We start from the raw sequence: 21,719 nt of genomic DNA, 5'->3' as shown, positions 1-21,719 counted from the left end.
TATAATCGTAGTTTAATAAAAAAAAAAAAGGTCGAGCAAAGTGTTCATTAATGGGATTGTGACCCTTCGGCACTGTTTGGTAACGCGGTCACGATATTGGCTACCCACGTGCGTGGTTTGATATCATGCAAGTTGGTATATGAGTTTCGGATCCAGGGGTGGGGGCAGGGGCATCAAGCCCTTTTTTTTCTATATATCAGTACTCATAACATCGCACTACACGCACTTTTGAGGATTGGCGTGTGCCCCATCATTAATGTTACTTATTCTTTGGAAAGTACGAATAAAATGTTCGAATATGCTTCTCAGTTGTTGTATTATACCTTTTTTCATGCACATATAAGTTGTTTGCGAGCGCCATTGTGTTCTTGATGAACTCTCATGACGTTCTCTTGTGGAAACCTTTGAGTGTGCCCCTCATGACTACACTAATGAAGTTTTGGCATGCAGATCTGTATTTTTGAGCCACTCCGATTCGTAATTGGTTTTACAAGTGCCCCATACTTTTGTATGAACTCACGGGTTCCTCTTTTCATTAGCTTCAGTAAACTGAAAGCTCCCCCCCCCCCACCCCCATTTGTAAGACTCTTGAATCGCATGGCCCAATGGCGAGTTTTCATGATTCAATGCACGTAGACAGCGCTGTAGCTTTAACCCCTTATCCACTTGTCGTACTACTTGTACTATGAGGAGTTTCTGTCTGAAGGAGTACCATCTTTCTTTTGGCCGCCAGTGGCACGATTGGAGAGACAAGTACATTTTGGAAAATCTTAATTATATACTTTGTGTGTATTTAAAGGTACTTTGTCCATTTATAGGCCCCAAAATGAAAATGTTAAATTACAACAGCATTTGAAAGATTATACTAATTTAGATCTTCCCTTAAAAAAATGGGGGGGGGGTGGAAATGTCTTTAAATGGGAAAATAACGGCTATTAGTTTTCAAATCGACTTAAGAGCTATAGAGCCAGTAAGTAATAGTCAGATTTTCAGACCATTGTGCCGAATGGTTGTACGTTTTATGCTGCCCAAAGATTCAATCAGTTTAATTTTGGCCATTACAAGAAGTGGGTTATTTATGTAGACAAATGCTCATGTAACCTTTACAGCTCATTTTATGGATGTTATTATCGAAGAAGAAAAAAGCCAGTCAGTCACTCATTCGTGTCTGACAGTGAAGTCTAGCAAGTAAACGGGTTTCCTTGCATAAATTGAATATTAGGACACTGCTAACGTTTCAATTTCAGAGATAGGACATACATGACATATTCCTTATTCCTGCAAAGTTCTACAGAATTTGATGTTCGCTACAAAAGGGACATAGAATTAAGAAAACACTTAACTCCGTTTCATTCACAATAGGCCGTAGACGAAAGACTTCATGCATGGCTGATTGTCAACGAAACGGAGTTAAGTCTATTGACAATTCTGTTTTGTGCTACGGCAGGCAGCCAGTGAAAACGAATTCGATAAAATTATGGAAATGCAAGCACTACTTTAAACATACAAAACTTTGTTATTCCTGGCTCATTTTTCGTGATTGAGGTGTCATATGAAAGGGCAGAAACTCAACTTTCTAGAAATTTGATATTCCCTTTAAAATTCAGATATCGTCCGCCAAATGACTTTTTGGTTTTCTCTCTTCAAATTCATTTATTTCACTCATGCGTGAAATATGCATCAAGTGAGTTGCATCAAATGAAAGGGGAGGATCTAAGCTTTCCAAATATGTGTCATGTATTAATTATAAATGTGACTAAGTTATGATAAAACATCGATAATTCTCGGTTTCGTTTTTTCTGGGACGCACTGTATAAGAAGCCACTATTATTATTATCATTAATATCCTTTTCATATGAGGCGTATACTGTGGGCTTTATGTTTTTGTTGATTCTGTTAATTTATTCTTTATCTGAAAGCAGGCAGTTGCGTACGCCGGCTGCACCCAAGTTAGACTATCGTTCGATATTCTTTTTCAATTCGAATAATAACACTTTCGTCACAGAAAGATTAAACATCTGCTCATCGTTAGTGAAAAGTGCTAAGAAGGATAAGAAACATTACTTTGTAATCTCTTCACATCTTTATTAATGTGGTAACGTAGTAACGGTACCGTAATAGAATAGAAAGCCTTACAGCGGTCGTGCTGTGAGAATGAACTTTCACATTTCCGAAGACGCAAGCCGATAATCTCTCTCGCTTAGTAGCCCAATCTATCCAAATAACCTTCAAAGACATATACTATCAAATTAAAAGGATGGAAGCTGCTGGGAGGGAACAAATGCCAGCAAAGAATAATAAATTTAAGGTAGTTTTGTATACCTTATGCAAGCTATCAGGGATTAAGGGAGATGTTGTACAGATAATCGCTACATATAATGCTCTTTGATGAATAGATACACACGTGTCATATTAATTTTGCAAAAAAAAAGTGTTATGTTGTTTCGTGTTTCATGTTTTATCGATCCATTTCCTTTTAAATGTAACATCACATAGTTCTAGCATGAATAATGTTGGATCAATGTATTATTGCTCGTGGTTGATACTGTTTTAATTCAAAGCTAGCGTATGCTACGACGCGTCATAGGAACAAAAGATCTGAATTGTTTTGACAATGTTATATCCGTTTCTTTATCACTGGTAATCTTTTCCCTAAACTCTGAAACATTCTAATTGTCTTTATTGTTCTCATTTCACGCTAATTCGGGATGAACACATGCAATCAAAACCATTTAAGCAAAGAGGAGGACCTGGCTAAATTTGTAGTGAGATAACGACAGTGACGTATCCAGACATTTAAAAACAATTGTAGGCGGAATGTTCCTCGAAGCAGTGTTGCTACTGCCTGCATGCTGCAATTGTTTTTGCTATTTTTGCTGCTGCTGCCATCGTTTTTTCTTCTTTTTATTATTTCTTTTTTTAAACGGAATTGGACGTTCGCCAGCTACACCCTCTATACCGGAAATGCCCATGGACAGCAAGGCGTATACTATTCTAATGTGTGCTTGCGCAACATGGTACATATTGTCGAAACTTTATATCACTCCTGTGCTAATCATCTTGTTTTGCTGTGGACAATATTTTGGGAAACAAGAGATGACGTCTTCCAAGGAAAAGTTTGATACCCCAGTCAGACTACCCAACCGACTCTTACCATCAAGATCATGGCCATACAAGGCAATGCTACTTTTTGTTTGGCCTATTGTCGATCTGGGGGTGTTTCGCAAAAACAAATGACAAAAATCACGGACAAATCTGCTGTTAACCAATCAGAAGCAAGGATTTCAGTAGCTTAAAACAAAAACTGTCATTTGTCACTGATGACAAGTTTTGTGAAACAGGGCCCAAGTGTCGGTCTCGTTGGTGTGTCTGGGGTATAAGGGTCAAGTCTGTAATAAGGGTATCTACATAATATAATTTACTTATCCACGCAAATGACGTAAGGGACGTGATATAAGATATCCCCGCCATATTTCCCTCGGGGACGGCAATGCACGTATAGTTTGAAGTCGGGCTGTGCATTCAACAATAAAACGCGAACAGTGGCAACGCATGCACTTAAATTTATTAGCAGGGAGCACACAAGAGATGTTGTTAACAAAAACTAATTATTCAAAGAGTGCACATTGTATTGTGACTGTAGCTAATTTCCTTTATTTGTTATTTAAAAAACCCTTCACTACATATTAAGAAAACACCATTAAGAATACACTGTGAATAATCTATTCAAATTATTGACAGGAAAAAAAAACGACTGCTTGCAATAATGCCATAAGACCTACATGTATGTATTGTAGGTGGATGTAATGGCCTTCTTGCATGCGGGCTGCCGAAGATTTATGGATATAAAATCCTAGAATGTTTCAATGAGTTTAATATGAAATTAAGTAAGCCCTTAATGATGATAAGTAACATTCGAGATAAAGAGTTTTACGGGGAAGCAGGACGTGTATGTAAGATCTATGGACAATGTTACTTCGGGCCTTTAATATAACAGCGATTCACAGTAGCCTTTTCCGCTTTTAGCCTCATTCTTTTCCTCAAAACTCAAGATCGATGCAGGGAGAAAGAGAGGGGAGAGAGAGAGAGAGAGATATAGAGAGAAAGAGAGAGAGAAGGAAATAAAGAGAGCCTTTTTTAAATTTATTTTCTTCATAAGTTTTATCAGGCTTCATAGAATGAGGATAAGGACACTGTTTCATCAAACTGGTTTAATATATTTGCAAGGATCCCATAACATATTTTATTTTCATCTAATAAAATATACAGTGACTCTCTATATGGCGTAGCAGCTTACACTCTTACAACCAACTATATGAATTTAATATCAAGAACAAGTTGTTATTCAACACGACACAATATTACTAGAGTTCCTTCCCTTTAAACCCAAAACATAACTCGTTACTGTATCAACAAGACTGATTCTGTTCTACCTTTCCCGTTTCATCTCTTTTTATCTCTTTAGAGGCCTTAGGGTCACGTGACCACATGAAACTCCGCTCGGATCTGTTTTCGAATGGTCGATACGACAAGTCGATTCGACCGGTACGAAATATCTCCCAGACCACCCTTGTCGAGATGCAGTTCTTCGTTGCCCAGGTCTTAGATGTGGTAAGATATGGCGCTATTCCCGGATCGTTATCAATCCTTTTTCTCATATTTGCATTCCAGGGTTTTCCCAATATACAGTAACTCTTACTCGTTGAAGATGTTTTTTCTTCTACCTTTTATAAGCAGTCAAGTCCAGAGAAAGGAATTATTTATATTCATGCTCGAAAAAAGAAAAGATGCTCTGTTAAAATGACATTTGAGTATCGGTTAGCATACCCAGGTGCATCGTAGGTCATTTCGAGTTGGTGTGTCAGATCAAAGCTCCCGACTGTGTAACTTAAAATGTTCCTATAGTATGAATTAATTGAAGAGGAAGTCCACCCTGATATCTTGCATTTAATAAATGTAGAAAGATGAGAGAAGCAAATTAGTTAACAGTTTTAAAAGTATCCGATTAATAATAGGAAAGTTATGAATTTTTTAATTTGGCATCAATGAAACACAAATTGGCGACACTGTGACGGATCTTGTGAGCTACTCTCCAACTTACTCTGTACATGTCATATACTTTCACTTATTTAGTTATTGATGATGTAATAGACTTGTTACATACAAGGATTGTATAAAACCTATTTCCAAACAAATTATATTTAGGGTGAATGTATGATTGAACATTTTCTAAAGGGAAATTTTATTTTCTTTTTTGATTTTTTTTTTAATTCGAAGGAGACATCGCAAGATATTTCATCGCGTTGTGTTTGATCGATCGCACCTTCAAATATTAATACTTCCTTATTTTGTATCTGTTTTTGAACAAACTTTCACTGACCTGTTTGTTTCATTTTTCTCCTTCTATTAAACCCAATTTATTAATCAGGGTCGAATTCCCCTTTAATACAGAATGTTTCTGTATGACGAATTTTCAAGTGAGAAATAAACGGTTCTTGGACTTAATAATTTCCTGATAGATATGTTTCTTCCAAATAACAAGCAGGTCAAAAGAAGTGATTCATAGAGGTTTGTCTGTCTAAATATCGAATTTTGCGATTGAAAGGGGTTGGACCTTGTTACCCCAACCCCTTGTGATAGAAAGAATTATCTTGTATTCAAGGAAAACGTTGAAATATCTAGTTGTTGACAGGTTTATCATTGTTTATATTCGATTTTAAATTGATAAACGATATGATGAAAAAAAAAATGGCCAGCAAAATAATGCAACGATCTTACAGAAATCAAAAGCATGGAAAATGTCTTAAACAAAACGATTCATATTTCTATGAAATAACTTATACGATATCAGACACTAAAACTGATTCAATTTTAAATATTCATTGGGCCAATTGCACTGTTTTCACGAACTGCACACTTATAGAAAGGCCAAGGCTTGAATACTACGCATGTAAACTTCCAGAAGTTTAATGTTTTTTCCCTGGTATTATCTTAATACAGGACGAACGATCAGAGACCTTTAAAATTAACGCATGGTTAACTATGGTAAGTACATTCTTTTTCAAATCCCCATGATAAACCTTTAGGCCCTTCACACACTATGCGATCTGACTACGATCCGATTTCGGAAGTCGTAGAAGGGAAAGAAAAATCGGCTCAAAGTCGTATTAACGCCAGATCAGTAATGCGATTGTATACGATTTGAAACCGATTCGACTTCTGACAAGACCGCTTAAATGCATTACAATTTCGGTTGTTAGTTTTGTTATCATCCTTCAGAACTTAAATCCCTATGATTAACCATTAAGCCCTCCGCACACTAATTACCATCCGCTTTTTGAAGTCATAGAAGGGAAAGCTAAATCGGCTCAGAGTCGTATTGACGCCAGATCAGTAATGTGATCATCTACGATTCGGAGTAGATTCGGCTTTATTCTGCCAAAACGCTTAAATGCACTACAATTTCGGTTGTTAGTATTGTTATCATCCTCCAAAACCTAAATCCCCATGAAGAACCCTTAGGCTCTTCGAACACTATCTTACTACGATCCCATTTTGGAAAAAAGGAAAAGCTTAATCGGCTCAAAGTCGTATTGACACCAGATCAGTAATGTGATCGTCTTCGATTCTGAGCCAGTTCGGCTTTATTTCTGACAAAAACGCTTAGATGCACTACAATTTCGGTTGTTAACTTTGTTATCATTATTCTAGAACCTAAATCATGAAGAAGATGTTTGTTTGTCTTTTAATTTCTCCGAGTGTTACATAATATAAGTTAGGGGCGTCACCTTAAAGTTGTCATTCACGTGGAGTCGGAGATATCGATGCAATGCGGCAGGCCCACCGCGAAGGCATGCATATATATATATATATATAATTTAAAAAAATTCATTCGCCGATATTTGGTCAAACGTTAAAAATTATCAAATTTCTCCGACATAACGCTACGAATGACTCGATATACCGGAATCTGTCATTTAGGAGACTTAAATAGACTACCCACCACACAACAGCTCGTTTTGCATAATTATATCAGAACTGTCTCATTTCATTTTTGTTTTCGCCTGGTAATCTAATTTTCGAAGGTAACACAAGTTTGTATATTACAACTATCTTGACCATTGTATTTTTACATTTGCAAATCTTAAAGCTGGAAAATACAAGCCTATTGCTATTTCTTAGACTTTTCATATTTAGTATTCCCTCTTGTGTCTTCTAATTATAGTTCATTTGTATTTGAAAGCAATACTTTCTGTAAAATACTGATAGTATATGTCTTTTACTATTCGAATATCTATTTATTTATTAATTTATCGATTCATTTACTCATTTATTTATTAATTCCGTGTTCTTTATACAAGGGAGTCTCTTCAGTTCATTAAAAAAATGCTTTCCGGGAGAGCCCCGTGTAACAAAAAATAATGATACAATGTAGAGCAATAAACAAATAAATGAATAGTAAGATATTACAATACATATTTAAACAAAACAAGAACAAGAAAGGAAAGAGATGATGGAAACAAATAGTGGACACTATCTTTTTCTTCTTCCTATGACTTCTTAGTTATCTCTGAGAGCGTAACATTGAACCTTAAAAAATGGTTCCGTTGGGCGATCAAGGGTCGATAAATTGAATGTTGGCTCACTAGGCCAGCTAAAAGTTCACCGGATATTTGCCGACGGATCATATTAAAAGAAGAAGGAGTGCACAATCAAATACCAATGACGTGTATAGGTTTTCTTTTTGCATACAGTAACTTCTAGCTTGTATCTTCATGGTCTAGTCCTTATATACGTGTATATTATATATCGTAAAGAGTTTAAGGAACTAATCATAATAATTACGTTACAAGTTTCAGGTATTTACTTCACTTTAGCTGCTCAATAAAATGTCACTTACATTTTTGCGATAAGTTCATTATTGCAAACATTCAAAAGATGAAAAATAAATGTATAATTAATTGTTAACAAAGTCCAATCAAACTACCGTTCTCCAGACTCTCGCAAAACGTCGGAAGACTTTCAAACGTTCACAATGCCTTTATGTACGCCCCGAGTGCGTGTTGTGTTCCACGGGACAAGGTTAAGTGTTCTATTCAAAGAAAACCTAACATCTAAAATGCATTCCTAAGTTATTGGAAAGAAAATATTTTTCCCTAATAAATTCTTGCATATTACAATTTAATTTCAATCCCCACATTTACAAATATTTTTTTGTAAGGTATACAAATGTATTTTTTCATAACATTCCAACTATTTGCATCTATTCGATAATTGCCCTAAATAAAAAGCAACGGGCCTACACTACACATCTGCGTTTGTTCGTCACTGAAACATAGCACGGGTTTCTCATAACTGATTTTTATTCCGCAAATGGATGGCAATGACGCAAACCATTCTCAAGACGACGTTTGCATGCCAAGCACTCAATTTCCGATGTTGGTAAAAACATCTACTCCTGTTTAAACCTTCTACGCAAGCATAATATATATTTAAGCTCGTTCTGAAAGGCTACCGTATGCTTCTGTATGGAGGGTTTCCAGTATTATAACAAGACGCTGTTTTCAAAAGATATGAACTTCGAAGCATGTAGAGCCATTACATGATAAAAACCTTTCAAAATAAAATGAACAAAAAGGGATATCCATTATAATGCGAGATGGTAGGTAAATGGGATATACATATCAATTTATGTATGAGACAGCAGAAAAAATGAAATGAATAGATAAAATATATTCCATTTATGGAATGGTTGGAAAAATGCACATTGTATATACACTTATTCATGTTTTAATGCGTGTCCTAGGAGGGTTGCCCATTTCGTGAAGCCGGGGAATTAACATAAATACGTGTGTTTATTTTTATGACAAGTTGCGTATATTATTATTGATTGCAAGACTGGGAATGAAACATACATGTAAGCATCCGTGATGGGGAAATCTTAGCTGAATTCACCTTAAAGAGAAAGTTGAGTTTGGGGTTATTTGATTACATCTGAAAGAAAATGTCTGGTAGCCATCGTGAAGCAAACATTTGTTTTGAAAGCATTAGGAAAAAGTTAATAATGTAGTCGTTAACATATTAAAGACATTTTGTTAATTACTCTTAAAGGTTATGGAATGATCAACATGACTATAAAAAGACTCAGTGTTTCTTCAAATCACATTTACTGCACGCTGAAATCGGAATAAGAAACTACAGGCTTACATGCGGAATGAAAATTTGGTCAACAAATTTCAGCCATTTGTCTTCATAGGTCTGTTTCAGGGGATTGTAATTTTGTATCCGATATTTCCACAATAATGTTCTTCAAAGCTGACATCAACTGAATGAAGAGGCTCACAGCTTATTATTCAACGTAACCATAACCCAACCTTCTCTTTAAGATGGGTCATCAATTAAGATATTACATGCTTTCTGCTTCCTTGCTATACAGCCCTGACCTAGATTAGTCAGAGCTCATTATAAAATTTCTTCCATTCTTTTGCAGCAGACGAAAGATGACCCCTCTGTTTCATAAAACATACTCGTACACACACACACACACGCACACACGCACACACACACACACACACACACACACACATACATTCATATACATCATATGGAAACTCTCTGCTAAAGAAACGGAAAGAAAAGAAACAAAAAGAAACAAAAACAAACCACAACACGAACAAACAAACAAATCTACAGAAAATGAGAGAAGACGTGTTTTGGTGTTCTTTTCCATTTTCTATTGAAAGGCGGGGATCTTGTACCTACTTTAATAAATTCCATGTTTCAAAATTGGCTACGAAGTCTTACAAAACTACTCAACGAAAAGACAATGACTAACACGCACTCCAACAGCAGACCCCACACACACACACATACACCACCTCACACACACACACACACACACAAAGGTTAAGTCCATCAAACTTGTTCATGGTATTGCCCGTATACGTTAAGAGCTTTAAAGGTTTTGCACTTTCGTTTTAAAAGAACATTAGGTACAATCTATCAGGGGCGAATCTGGGGGGGGGGGGGGGTTCGGCGGTTTACCCCCCCCCCCCCTTGGGTGGCCAAGTGAAGAAAAAAAGGGAAGAAAAAAAAGGGGGAGAAGAAGAAGGAAAAAAAGAAGAGCAAAACGTAAAACAATCAAACGGCGCGAATTTTGGAAAATCCTGGATCCCCCACTGGTTCAACCCCCCCCCCCCCCCTTTGGCAAAAAGCTAGATCCGCCCCTGGCTATTCAAATCAGTACTAGATGCGAAAGCACCTATACAGATCAATTCATGGGGCGGTTTTTACCAAGGTTTTCATGTGGATGAAGATTTCAAAATTCATGAAACCTTTTTATTTATATCACATGTGTTACGACTTACGGGATACTTTACGTCTGACCGGGAAATAGCCCAGGAATTGTCCCAAATTTCCTGGCGAATGAAGCCGATTCGTTGGCTGCCCGCAAAAAGGCCTTTTTACCATCGAAAATAAATAGCATGTTAATACGACCTTGTTTGTGGATAGCGGCCGCTGTATCCTGTTAATTATTTCTTATTACAATACGATTAAGAAAAGTGATGTTTTATTATTTCTTCGTCCAATGAAAGGATTACGTGTGCTCACCCTTTACAAAACTGAGAAAACAGATCATTGAACCCTTTTTGTTTGCAAAACGAGTGCCTAAAAAACAAAAGATTTCACCAAACGTAGGCGTTTTTAGCTATCTAGAATCCCCTCTCAATGAAGTTCAAGCATTCTTTACTCTTTTTGTATTCATCTAATTCTCCTGAAACTTTCATGAAACTGTTATTGAGGGTTTTTTTCTTTCAATATTTACGTCTAACTTCACATCAAGGCTGGATTAGCCTTTCATCATCGCACCCGTGGGAGGTTTGAGGCAAACTTGAATATTCAGGTAGACGCAATGACCACGGGTATTACCACATGAGCGATTTACCTTGCTTCCTGTGGGCTATTTCATTCAAATATAAGCAGAGATACTTTATTCATGACGTATCAATCAAAATTGACGTTGTGTGTGATTCGTCCGAAATGAGCCGGAAGACAATATCATAGGGTGAATTCATGATGAATTAGGGTGATTAAGCGTTATTGTTTTTCCTGTAAGAGAGGAAATTACTTAAAGATAAAGACCAGTTATGGTCATGCCATTGCATTGTGAAAGAAACGTTGTGGAATCGATCAGAAAAGGTTGATCATCTAGCATATAAGTATTGGTGTGTACCGCAAGGTTCTGGAATCATCAAAATGATAAGAAATTTGGCCCAGTCTACGTAAAGTTACAAACACTGTACACAGACAGATGTATATGGGACTACGCACACGTGCGCGACACGTGCGTTTATCTCTCATACACTAATAGATAAACTAATTTAGCAAATATATCTTATCTTTAGGTGGTTTCCCGGCAAATTTGTTATCATCATGTATTAGTCAAAACATACTCTTTCACATTATTGGTAATAACAGCTTCCATTTCATTTTTTGAAATTGGGGCGTTTCCAATACTGGTTTTTACCTTTAAAGGGATAGTTGAGTTCTGTTTTCATACCGCAAATGCCTTCAAAGTGCACGGCTATTGCTCTTATTTTAATATATGACATTTCTAGTGCCATTTTAGGAGCTCAAGTTGCTATGAAGGTAATTCAGCTCGACTTTCCGAAAAATACGGTGACGGTAAATTAATTAATTAAAAATAGCAATACATGGGCCAGCTTGTTAGAACTCTTTTGAGTATTTAAATGTGCCGCGGGATTCCATATCCTCAAACTGCTGGCGAACAGAGCAACAAGACCAAGTAGTGCCGTGTTTGTGCCATCGAACTGGATCGACCAAATCAATTGATTCATATTATATATATATAATTTTCCCGTAACATGAGAGTAATTTTAATAGTTTCATACTATTAATTAAATGTAATGTTAACTGTTATTGTATAATTGTTTTAAATGAGGGCACGCAAGAGTCCTATCTCGCACCCCGGGGCAACGTGTCTGACAAGGCCGGTTGTAGCAAGTACTCCGAAGATCAAGATACATTAATCTTGATCTAAGGAGACACGAACGAACGAACCCCCATCCCCCACCCCCCCCCCCCACCAAAAAAAAGAAAGATATATATATATATATATACGTATATATATATATATATATATATACATCCCCACCCTCACGGGCATAGACAAAACTTTCTCCATGAGGGGCTTCACACCCTCGCAAAAACAAGGAATGTATATTTTTCATGGACTATGCTAGAATCAAAATTGTATATGCGAACTATGAAATGTTGTGCTTCATTGGGTTTACGATCACTAGAAGCAACGATGCGTGGCAAATGGCGCAGGATGTATAGCGAATTAACGTGATTTCTTTTAATAAAGCCTTACTTTACTAGTGAATTGCTTAAGAGGGTTGGCTATTCCCGGGAAGACAAACTTGTGCAAATCCTTCTGATTTCAATTTTTTTAATTTTGTTTTGCAGAGATGGCACGATGACTACCTGGTATGGGAACCAACGCGGTATAACAATGTCAAAAACTTCAAGATTACGAGAGACGACGTTTGGATGCCGGATCTATGGCTGTACAACAAGTAAGACAAGTACAACAAGTGTCGTTATTCTAAAACTACTTGACTGTTTCTTTGGTACCAAGTCTAAAATCTGTATCAAAATTACTCGTCACAACAAACACAATTGTAAAGACTGTCAGCAAACGAAAGCTAAGGCAATTTAGAAAGCCATGTCCGTCACCCTTCGTATTGTGCGCACGGGATCTTGTCACATTTTACAGTCCAAACAGGTTCATAGACAAAATGATAGGGTATTGAAATTGCTCTTGAATTGATTCTTTAAACGTTTATGCGATCAAGTTTAGAGTTTGTAGTTATATTCATGTTGACTTTGACTATCATCGTAGTTCTCAATCACATATTCACATCGATCATCTTAATTTATCACCTTGTTTGGGAATCCCAGGTACAATACTAGGAAGTTTCAGTACAAATCTATTGTCTACAAAATTCATATACGACGAGATTTAAAATGTAAGTCTTATGTATGATACTTCTCCGAATAACTGAAAGTAGTTCCATCTAAAAGAAAATAAAAATAAAGTGATTGTTGGTATAAATCCGACCGCAAACCTATTTCGAGTCATATAACTTTCACGAAATAAAGCCCATAGCAGCTATTTTTTTTTTAATGAACATCTAGGTGTTTCTTTTAAAGGTTCAGTAAAATTATAAATAATGTTTTCCTTCATTTGTCTTCTCTAATCTGTGGTTTTAGTGCTGGAAGTCGGTACGAGGACTACGCAGCCCATTCAATCTGCAGTGTATATCATACAGGCAAGGTAGTTTGGCAGTCACCCACCATCATTAAGACACATTGTACCATGGACGTCACAAACTTTCCCTTTGATGTGCAGACCTGTACCGTGACCTTTGGCCCCTGGCAACATGGCGCTAATGAAATTATGCTCAACGGAACAGGTAATGTATATAGATATCCTTCCTTTTAATACAAGTCGCACGCTTTGATTATGCGATCTACCAATTTAAGATCGATGCCATGGATAACATATCCCCCTGGTCGACTTAAAAATGGAAGCAGCAAGAGGGAGGGGCAAAATCTCCCCTGGCCCACTTTTAAAGGTTTAGACCAGTTCTGGTCATGCGATTGCATTGTGAAAGAAATGTTGTGGAATCGATCAGATAATGTTGATCATGTAGCATATAAGTATTGGTGTGTACTGCAAGGTTCTGAAAATAATCAAAATGGTAAAATATTTTGCCCGGTCTTGGTAAAGTTACAAGCACTGTACACAGGAAGATGTATGTGTAACTACGCTATATCTATCCAGGCCGGATCGATATGATAATTTACCAAATATATCAATTGGTATGCGGTTTCCCGGCAAAATTTGTATCATCACGTATTATTCAAAGCATATTCTTCCACATAATTGCTAATAAGAGCTTACATCTCATTTTTGTGAGGAGGTGGGGGGGGGGGCGGAGGGATTTCCAAAACTAGTCTATACCTTTAAACTCCAAGCATGCATAGTAACTTAAGTACTCACAAAGTAATGCATTTTCTCTTTGTCACAGGTTTACTGGATTGTGCCTCTCCAAAATTTGACAAAATCCTGTATCAGCCCCTTTTTTTAATACCCCATCTCATTTTTTGCCAACCCACTCATGGATTAGTGACAATGTATGAATTGGTTTTCTTCTATACTGCTACTGGTACGGTCAGATGACACTAGTTTCTGGTTGAAAATTAAATTCCTCGCATTGATAATCAGATAATGCTAAGAATGATTGAATTAGCAAAGATAATTTCGCGATTCTCTTCTCTATTAAAAATGTAAGGGTCGGTGCAAAAGTGTGATTTTTGTGAGGCAGGTCATGTAGTGAGTGAATGCAAAGCGTATTGCGGTAATGTTATTTATCAGGGTTAAGATATGCAATACAACCCAGTCATACCAAAGAGACAGACCCCAATAGCAATCCCCAAAACCCAGCAAACGCCCCCGGTCGAATGGAGTTAATCTGGGGATGTGAGGTGAGACAAAATTGAGGTACAATTTTGTCATGTAAATACGTGTTTAGGCATTCAAAAGAAGGTACAGAATATCTAATAACTATAATGTAATAGATGCTTCTTCTTTTTGTCGTTATTACCCTCTTCATGCCCTTCATAGTATGTACATAGTGGAGTTCTATACAAAATACTTCCCTTTCCAAAAGTTTATCATTTTAGGAAGACTATTCCTTGACCTTATTACCTTATTACATCGATCATTCTGAATATTTAATAGGCAACGTGCTTTATCATCATGACCACGATGACCATAAAAGTGTTTCCTGTTAAACGACAGAAGAATACACTACGATATGTTATGAGCTAACTGTATTACTGGATAAAATATGACCCATTAGGAAAAACGAACGTTGGTAATAGGGCAGTTGATCTCGACTTTTATTACCCGAGGTTAACTATCGTTAAGTTCGATGCAAATTAATTGAATAGTTATTGCCTATGACCGAGAACTTGTGTCCAGAGAGGGAGCAGCATTTCGTGAGAAATTCTGTTCAAGGAACCTTTCATAAATCTACCTTCTAAGATCAAATTTAGTGTTAAAATGGACTTATAAAATATAGGCAAAGATGAATTCAAGATTATCTGAAGGGGTGCTGGCGAGTGTTTAAAAATCATGAAAGTCACTGATATCAGGCCTCATACATATCATGAACAATATATTTCAGGGAGGGCAAGGAGGGGGAGGGCGATTTTCTCCCTGCAAAGATCCGCGTTTGAATAATGATAATAATAATAATACTCAGTTTTTATATAGCGCAAGTTACAATTAAGTCTCTAAGCGCTGTGAAATAGAAAAAAAAATCAATAAGTGAGTACAGAAGAAATGAAATGATAAGAACATAATAGCATGATGAATATCCAAACTGAAACTACATGTCCATGTATAATACATTGCATTGTATAAAGAATGGTACACAATTACGTTTGAAAAAGGTAAGACTTTATTAAACAGAGGCTTGCATATATCAAGAGAAGAACATTCTTTAATATTAATAGGAAGTTTGTTCCATAGTTGAGGGACTGCATATTGAAATGCTCTATGCCCATATGATATTGTAGATACCGTAAGGGGGACAAACAACTGTCTTGAACTAGAACGAAGCTGCCTAATTGGATGATACTCATTGAGAAGCTGTTGTAAGTAGAGAGGAGCCAATTTATGCTGAAATTTGAATTCTATTACAAGTTTAAATATTAATCTATCTTTAACTGGGAGCCAATGTAAATGAGCCTGGCAGCAGAATTTTGTATTCGCTGCAGTCTACAAATCAGTGTATCAGGCAGACCGTACAATAAACCATATTAGTATGTGAAGCCTTCATAGGTGATTTTTCTAAGCTTTCGTTTTAAATTCATCTTTTTTGTTGGTGAAGGGGTTGCTTTTGTTTGTTTGTATTTTATTTTGTTTTTTTGAAATATGATACTTTATAATGAAAAAGAAAGAAATAATTGTTATATCATGGTAACTCAATACAAATAACATAAATAGACATTTATAACATTATATAAATACGTTTCAATTTGGTTGAAGAATGGAGAGTCAACATGCTAAAACATATAGCAGAGAGTAAGTTGTCAAACGATATCACAGAACGCGTGTTCCGGGAGTTTTCGGCATTATACTGTGATAGTTAATCTACTAAAAGGAAGCAAAAATGCATTTTATCGCGTGAGCGTGAGCCACCAACCGCCAAATTATACCATGTATTAGGGGAATATGTAATATAACGATGCAGGAGATTGCATCTTGGGGCCCTGCATTATGAGCCAATCATCTATGTCATTTAATCGGAAAATCCAGGAGGTAATGGACGAATTATACTACTGATCGAACGACTCAACGAGATTGTCACAAACATATGATGTTGATTGCTTTTAATAATTTTATTCATGAAATGATTGCGAGGTGAATTGGACTGAAAAAATTATCATGTAACATAACAATTATTTCAGAGCAATTATATTCTATATTGGTATGTTACCATCCTATACACATGCACTGGAAAAAATGAGGGTACAAAGTGAAAAGGTTGGGCAATATTTTCCAACACTTCGCCCAACGTTGTGCCAATAGTAAAGCAAACCATCTATTGGGAAATATGTTGCCAAGTGGTATTGGTAAACGTAAGTACGTGCATAATTGTATCGTATTTTGCCAAACAGCTGGTCAATATTTTCCCAACAAGTGGGCTGCCGTAGTCGGGCAGTTAAAGGGTCATATCTTTGCCCACATTTTGGACAAAATACAAAACAATTATGTGTGAACTAGGGTACTTACGTTTAACAATACCACTGGGCAACATATTGTCCAATAGATGGTTGGGTCGACTCCTATTGGCACAACGTTGGGCAAAGTGTTTGAATATAGCATTGTATGCTTTATTTTAACCAGATAAGGGCTACTATGCTCTATTACTATGCTTTTATCGAAAATGTGTTTGTAACACATATTTAGCTAGTTAATTCGTTCCTTTAGCTACCGCCTTTAGTATTCAATATCAATATTTAGTATTCTAATTGTTTAGGATGTTTGATTTAGTATCACGTTAAGAATATATTTGTTAAATTGAACGGTAGAGGTGTGGCAACATTGCAAGGCCTAGGTTTATGTTACCAAACTTTTGCGTGTTCTCCATGCTGTATAGATGATTGTAACTGCCTTTTAAAGTTTATTGTTTTTTAAGTTTTTTTAATCTCATGTTTAGCAAACCATGTAAGCTAAGGAACCATGTAAAAATGAATGAATGAATAAATAAATAACTATGCTATTTAGGATTGAAAATACATGTCCCCTACCTCCACCTTGAAAAGCTAAAGGGAATATAGTCACTCTTCCCCATCTTAGCCATTGGGTATTCCCGTGACCATTTTGCAATTATTCGTTTATGAACCGGTTTATAAAATATTGTAATATTTTTATACTTTATTTTCCCTGATTATTTCTTTTAGGGTTTTTTTTTGCTATTGATGTTGTTGTTACTCCTCAAAAAAGTCTTTTCAAATGAACCTTAATGCTATTAATTGCCAGAAATTTTGTTCCATTCAGTCTGGTTGTGCCCAATGTAGCTGCCTTCTGTATGTCGTAGATCAGAAAAATGAGAGATCTTGTTTTTCTATTTTATTGATTAATAATCATTACCACCACTGTTTTCATTAATATTGCTAATATCATCAGTGTAATTCTATTCAATTCATGTATTTCCTGCAATTTCTGTCACAGGTTCCGCCGACAAATACCTGAGGAGCTCCAGTGAGTGGGAGATAACGTCGTTCCGCGCCAAGGCCAACCAAGAACCTTACCAAATCTACTTGGACGACGAGCCCATCCTCTACAGTTACGTCGAATACTCCGTCTTCCTCCGTCGCATCCCGACCTACTTTGTCTTCAACCTCATCATGCCCTGCACCCTCATCTCTGCCACCACCTTCCTTAGTTTCTTCCTGCCACCAGAGTCCGGGGAGAAAGTGAGCCTTGGCATCACTGTCCTGCTGTCTTTGACTGTCTTCTTGTTGCTTGTTGCGGAGCTTCTACCGCCCTCTGGCGCTGTGCCTATCATTGGTGAGTTGGCTCCGATGACCAGGGGGTGTTTCACAAAGATCCTAAGTTGAACTTATCTCTAAGTTGGACTTAAAAATTATGGAGAGTCATTTGTAGCCTTATTTTGAAATATATTCAACAGCAAACATTCAAGTATTTTAGACGTTTCATAAATTCCACATCAAGAACATTAAATCTCCTTGACAGATTTATCTGCCTTAGTGATCCATCACTTCAATTTCAAAAGTGGCAGCCAGCATTCACGCTTCGTTGTAACATAATAAAAAGAGATCACGCATGGTTTAACAAGATTTTTGATAAATATATAAATTAATAAATGCTAAAGCCGCACCATAGTCTCCTTTTGGTCTTTGTTGGTATGGCTTAAGATCTGAATTTTCTTAAAGACGCATAGTAATAGAATTCTTTAACATTTGGGCGTTTACCCAATATCAGGCTTTGTCAGGATTAGCCTTCAGTTTTGTAAGCAACAGGCCTTACGTAATGCTCTGCATTTTCCACCAATCACCCCATATGGAAAAACCATTCTCTTACATTTCCCTTACCTGAAAACTTTCCGAAAGACTAGGGGTTAGTTTTTATGGGGTTTGATGGGACTTGTACACCCATTAAGTTATTTCCACCAAGTATGGTGTCAGTGAAATATGGCCTACTGCATATGGATACCGACTACCATCTCCCTCTAACGAAGATACTCGATCATAAGCCTACACAATCACTGTGTCCTTGTCCTTTTTCATCAGTAAAGATACTGCAGGGTATTTTCGTTTCATCATAAATTGTGATTTAAAACGGTCGCAGAGACTTTTGAAAAAAACAACCGGAGACAATTTCGATAGGCTTGACCATCTCCCATTGAAATGTGCGAACATTGCTATTAGTAAAGTCACACTACGTTACCATAACACGATTTCTATTGGATGTAGAACAGAGTTTGTAGAATTGCCTCTTGATCGATTTCTCGAAAGTGTACATTTCCAATTGGGAATTGGATTGATAATGGAAAGGTTATACATGTGACAGACTAATTCTTTATGATTTAACCTAATGGCAATCTTTGTTGTTATCTTAACTTAGCAATATACTACGCAGTTACCATGGTAATGGTATCTCTATCGCTGGCGATGTCGGTCGTAGTACTCAATCTGCATCACCGCGGACCCGAAACAAGCCCGGTACCACTCTGGTTACGGAAGATCGTCCTTGGGCGTGTGGGCAAAGTGGTCCTCATGCGGAAGACATCTTTCAACCAGGAGATCTACTACCGAAGCAGGAAGTCTCAACAGTGCCAGGGAACGAGGCTCCTGAACCACTACGAGATGGATTCTTACGACGGGAATTACTGGGAAGAGCACCGGGATGTAGCCGAATCCAACAGCAACGGCGGCAGCACCAGGTTGGATCGTAACGATAGACATACGAGACCGTGCTCGCAGCCCGTCACCACGCACAGCCGCAGCTCTTCTAACTCTATGCGCATGCGCGAAATCAACCTCTTGCGAAAGATCCACGACGACTTCCGGTATTTAAAAGAGACTCAGAAACGGAAGGAGCACGAGCAGAAATGCCACAACGAGTGGAAGCAAGTGGCTTTGGTTGTTGATAGAATCTTTATGTTTATCTATCTGATTGGTATGATTGCAACCATTTTGATTATTGTCACGCAGGTTACATCGTGAGGGAAGATCAGGTCGAAGCGCCATCGAATGCGTTGCTCCAGATCTTTCATTGTTCGCAGAAGCTCTACCCTAAAGCACAGGGAAATCGAGCTTCCAAGGGCAACCAAAATCGACGATATTGTTTCAGGCCCAAACCGAAATGTCGGCGATTCTGCTTTGTGTGTAACAAAGATTACTCTTCACTTTGTCGGGTTGGTCTCAAAGATCCCGAGGATGTTGTTGCCATTGTTGATGACAGTGGTGATCAAAATCTCTTCATAAGCAACATCCCATGCTCAATCTTTTCAATTTCAATCCGCAAAAAAGAAGGTCGCAGTATCTGCATGCTTTGACTCGCCCTTCTTTTAAGGGGTGTAGAAACAATGAGCACAGATTACCCACAGTGATGTGGGATATGAACGAAGCTAATACGAATACACGTGTTACATTTTGATGGAATATAATTATTATTTTGTAAATACGTTTTGTTGCGGTGTGATACAAGGAGATAGGGTATTGATCGTTGTTTAAGAAAGCTTAACCATCATGTAAAAGGTAGTACAAGTTATGAGCTAGGTAGAATATAAAGTATCCCATTCATAATGTATATCTTGTTCTTCCATACGTATTTCATGTGTTTTGTTGAATGATGTATAACATCGCTATATATTGAGGTTATATGGAGATTTGAAACATTTATCATTTATCTATTTTAAAAATATGCACTATTACATCGAGAGTGATTTAATTATTTAATCATTTACAAATTTACAATTTGCACACCCTTTTTTGTGATAAGATTTTTCAATCATTGCATGCTCCTTGAAGTGATTGTCTCAGATTCTAAGACAAAATCCTGGATTTAGCTCATGCTGCAATCATAATTAGGTCAGTCATGAATCCCATGACTTTTACAAGCCGATCGCCTGTCTGATTATCAAGATTATTTATGATTGGAAATCGAAATAGAATTTGCCGTTTTTCTAACGGTTTTTATAGCACTACAGTCTTTTGGGGAAAATGGGTATGGTAAAAACCGGTCACTCAAAGATTTTTTACTTTTTTGAGGCACTTTATGATCAATTTGTTACGGGCTTCAACATTATTTACACCATATCACATACACTCAAAACACGTAGTGCCATGCATCTCAGATTTAACACTGTTAAACGATGCCTTTAACCAGTTTATCCTCTCATTTTTGCTGGTCCAGCACAGCGAGGACAACATTCGTGGTTTCGATATTATTGTCATCGCGTGAAACACTGTGTGACAAATTACGAGACTAAAGTCAAATCATGTATCATTTGAAATGATTTTTTTCTGCTCAACCCAGGGAGGTGAAAGAAATAATAATATAATAATATTGGATTTTTATACCTGTAAGGTGCTCAAAGCGCTCCAATATTACCCCGGCTCTGCTATGCTACCGATTTCGGTGCTCACAGCATTCTAGGAATTCCTTCCTACCGGTCCCCATTTACCTCACCTGGGTGGAGTGTGGCAAATGTCTTGCCAAAGGACATTAGTGCCGCGACGGGATTCGAACCGCGGACCTCGTGATCGACAGTCCGGCGACGTATCCACTCGTCCACGACACCTCTAAGGAAAAGGAAAGGAGTGGAAACTTTTGTAATTTATTGAAACGCATTCGTGAGTTCTAAAGCGTAACAATTGGATGTCTAACATTCAACTTGGCTTTGAAGTTCCATGCTCCAAGCCGCGCTTCCACTGCGGGGAATTTCGGAGGCACCAGTTTCACATTTATTACAAAATATTAAATTACCGAAAAATTTCAAAGTGAATTATAAAATTTTAAACGGGGATTGTATTGGAAATAGTGCATCAAAACAATTTCATATTTAGTATTCCGCCCTTCCTATAATATG

At 37.2% G+C, this 21,719-nt stretch overlaps 1 protein-coding gene across 1 annotated transcript in view; it reads left to right on the top strand.

Moving 5' to 3' along the window:
* LOC575367 (neuronal acetylcholine receptor subunit beta-2) overlaps positions 1-20,749 on the top strand; it is a 28,206-nt gene extending 7,457 nt beyond the window's left edge. The window contains exons 2-7 of the mRNA XM_775771.5: positions 4,466-4,611; positions 6,001-6,045; positions 12,490-12,599; positions 13,297-13,499; positions 17,834-18,172; positions 19,250-20,749. Coding sequence (XP_780864.3) covers positions 4,466-4,611; positions 6,001-6,045; positions 12,490-12,599; positions 13,297-13,499; positions 17,834-18,172; positions 19,250-19,851 — 1,445 coding nt within the window. The 3' untranslated portion in view covers positions 19,852-20,749. The remainder of the gene's footprint in view (positions 1-4,465; positions 4,612-6,000; positions 6,046-12,489; positions 12,600-13,296; positions 13,500-17,833; positions 18,173-19,249) is intronic.
* Positions 20,750-21,719: the final 970 nt, after the last annotated feature.

The sequence above is a fragment of the Strongylocentrotus purpuratus genome, unplaced genomic scaffold (genome assembly GCF_000002235.5).
Source record: "Strongylocentrotus purpuratus isolate Spur 01 unplaced genomic scaffold, Spur_5.0 spur5_scaffold_15, whole genome shotgun sequence".
NCBI classification, from domain to species: Eukaryota; Metazoa; Echinodermata; class Echinoidea; order Camarodonta; family Strongylocentrotidae; genus Strongylocentrotus; species Strongylocentrotus purpuratus.
Note: the sequence above shows the minus strand (reverse complement) of the source record. Positions and strands in the feature narration are given on the sequence as shown.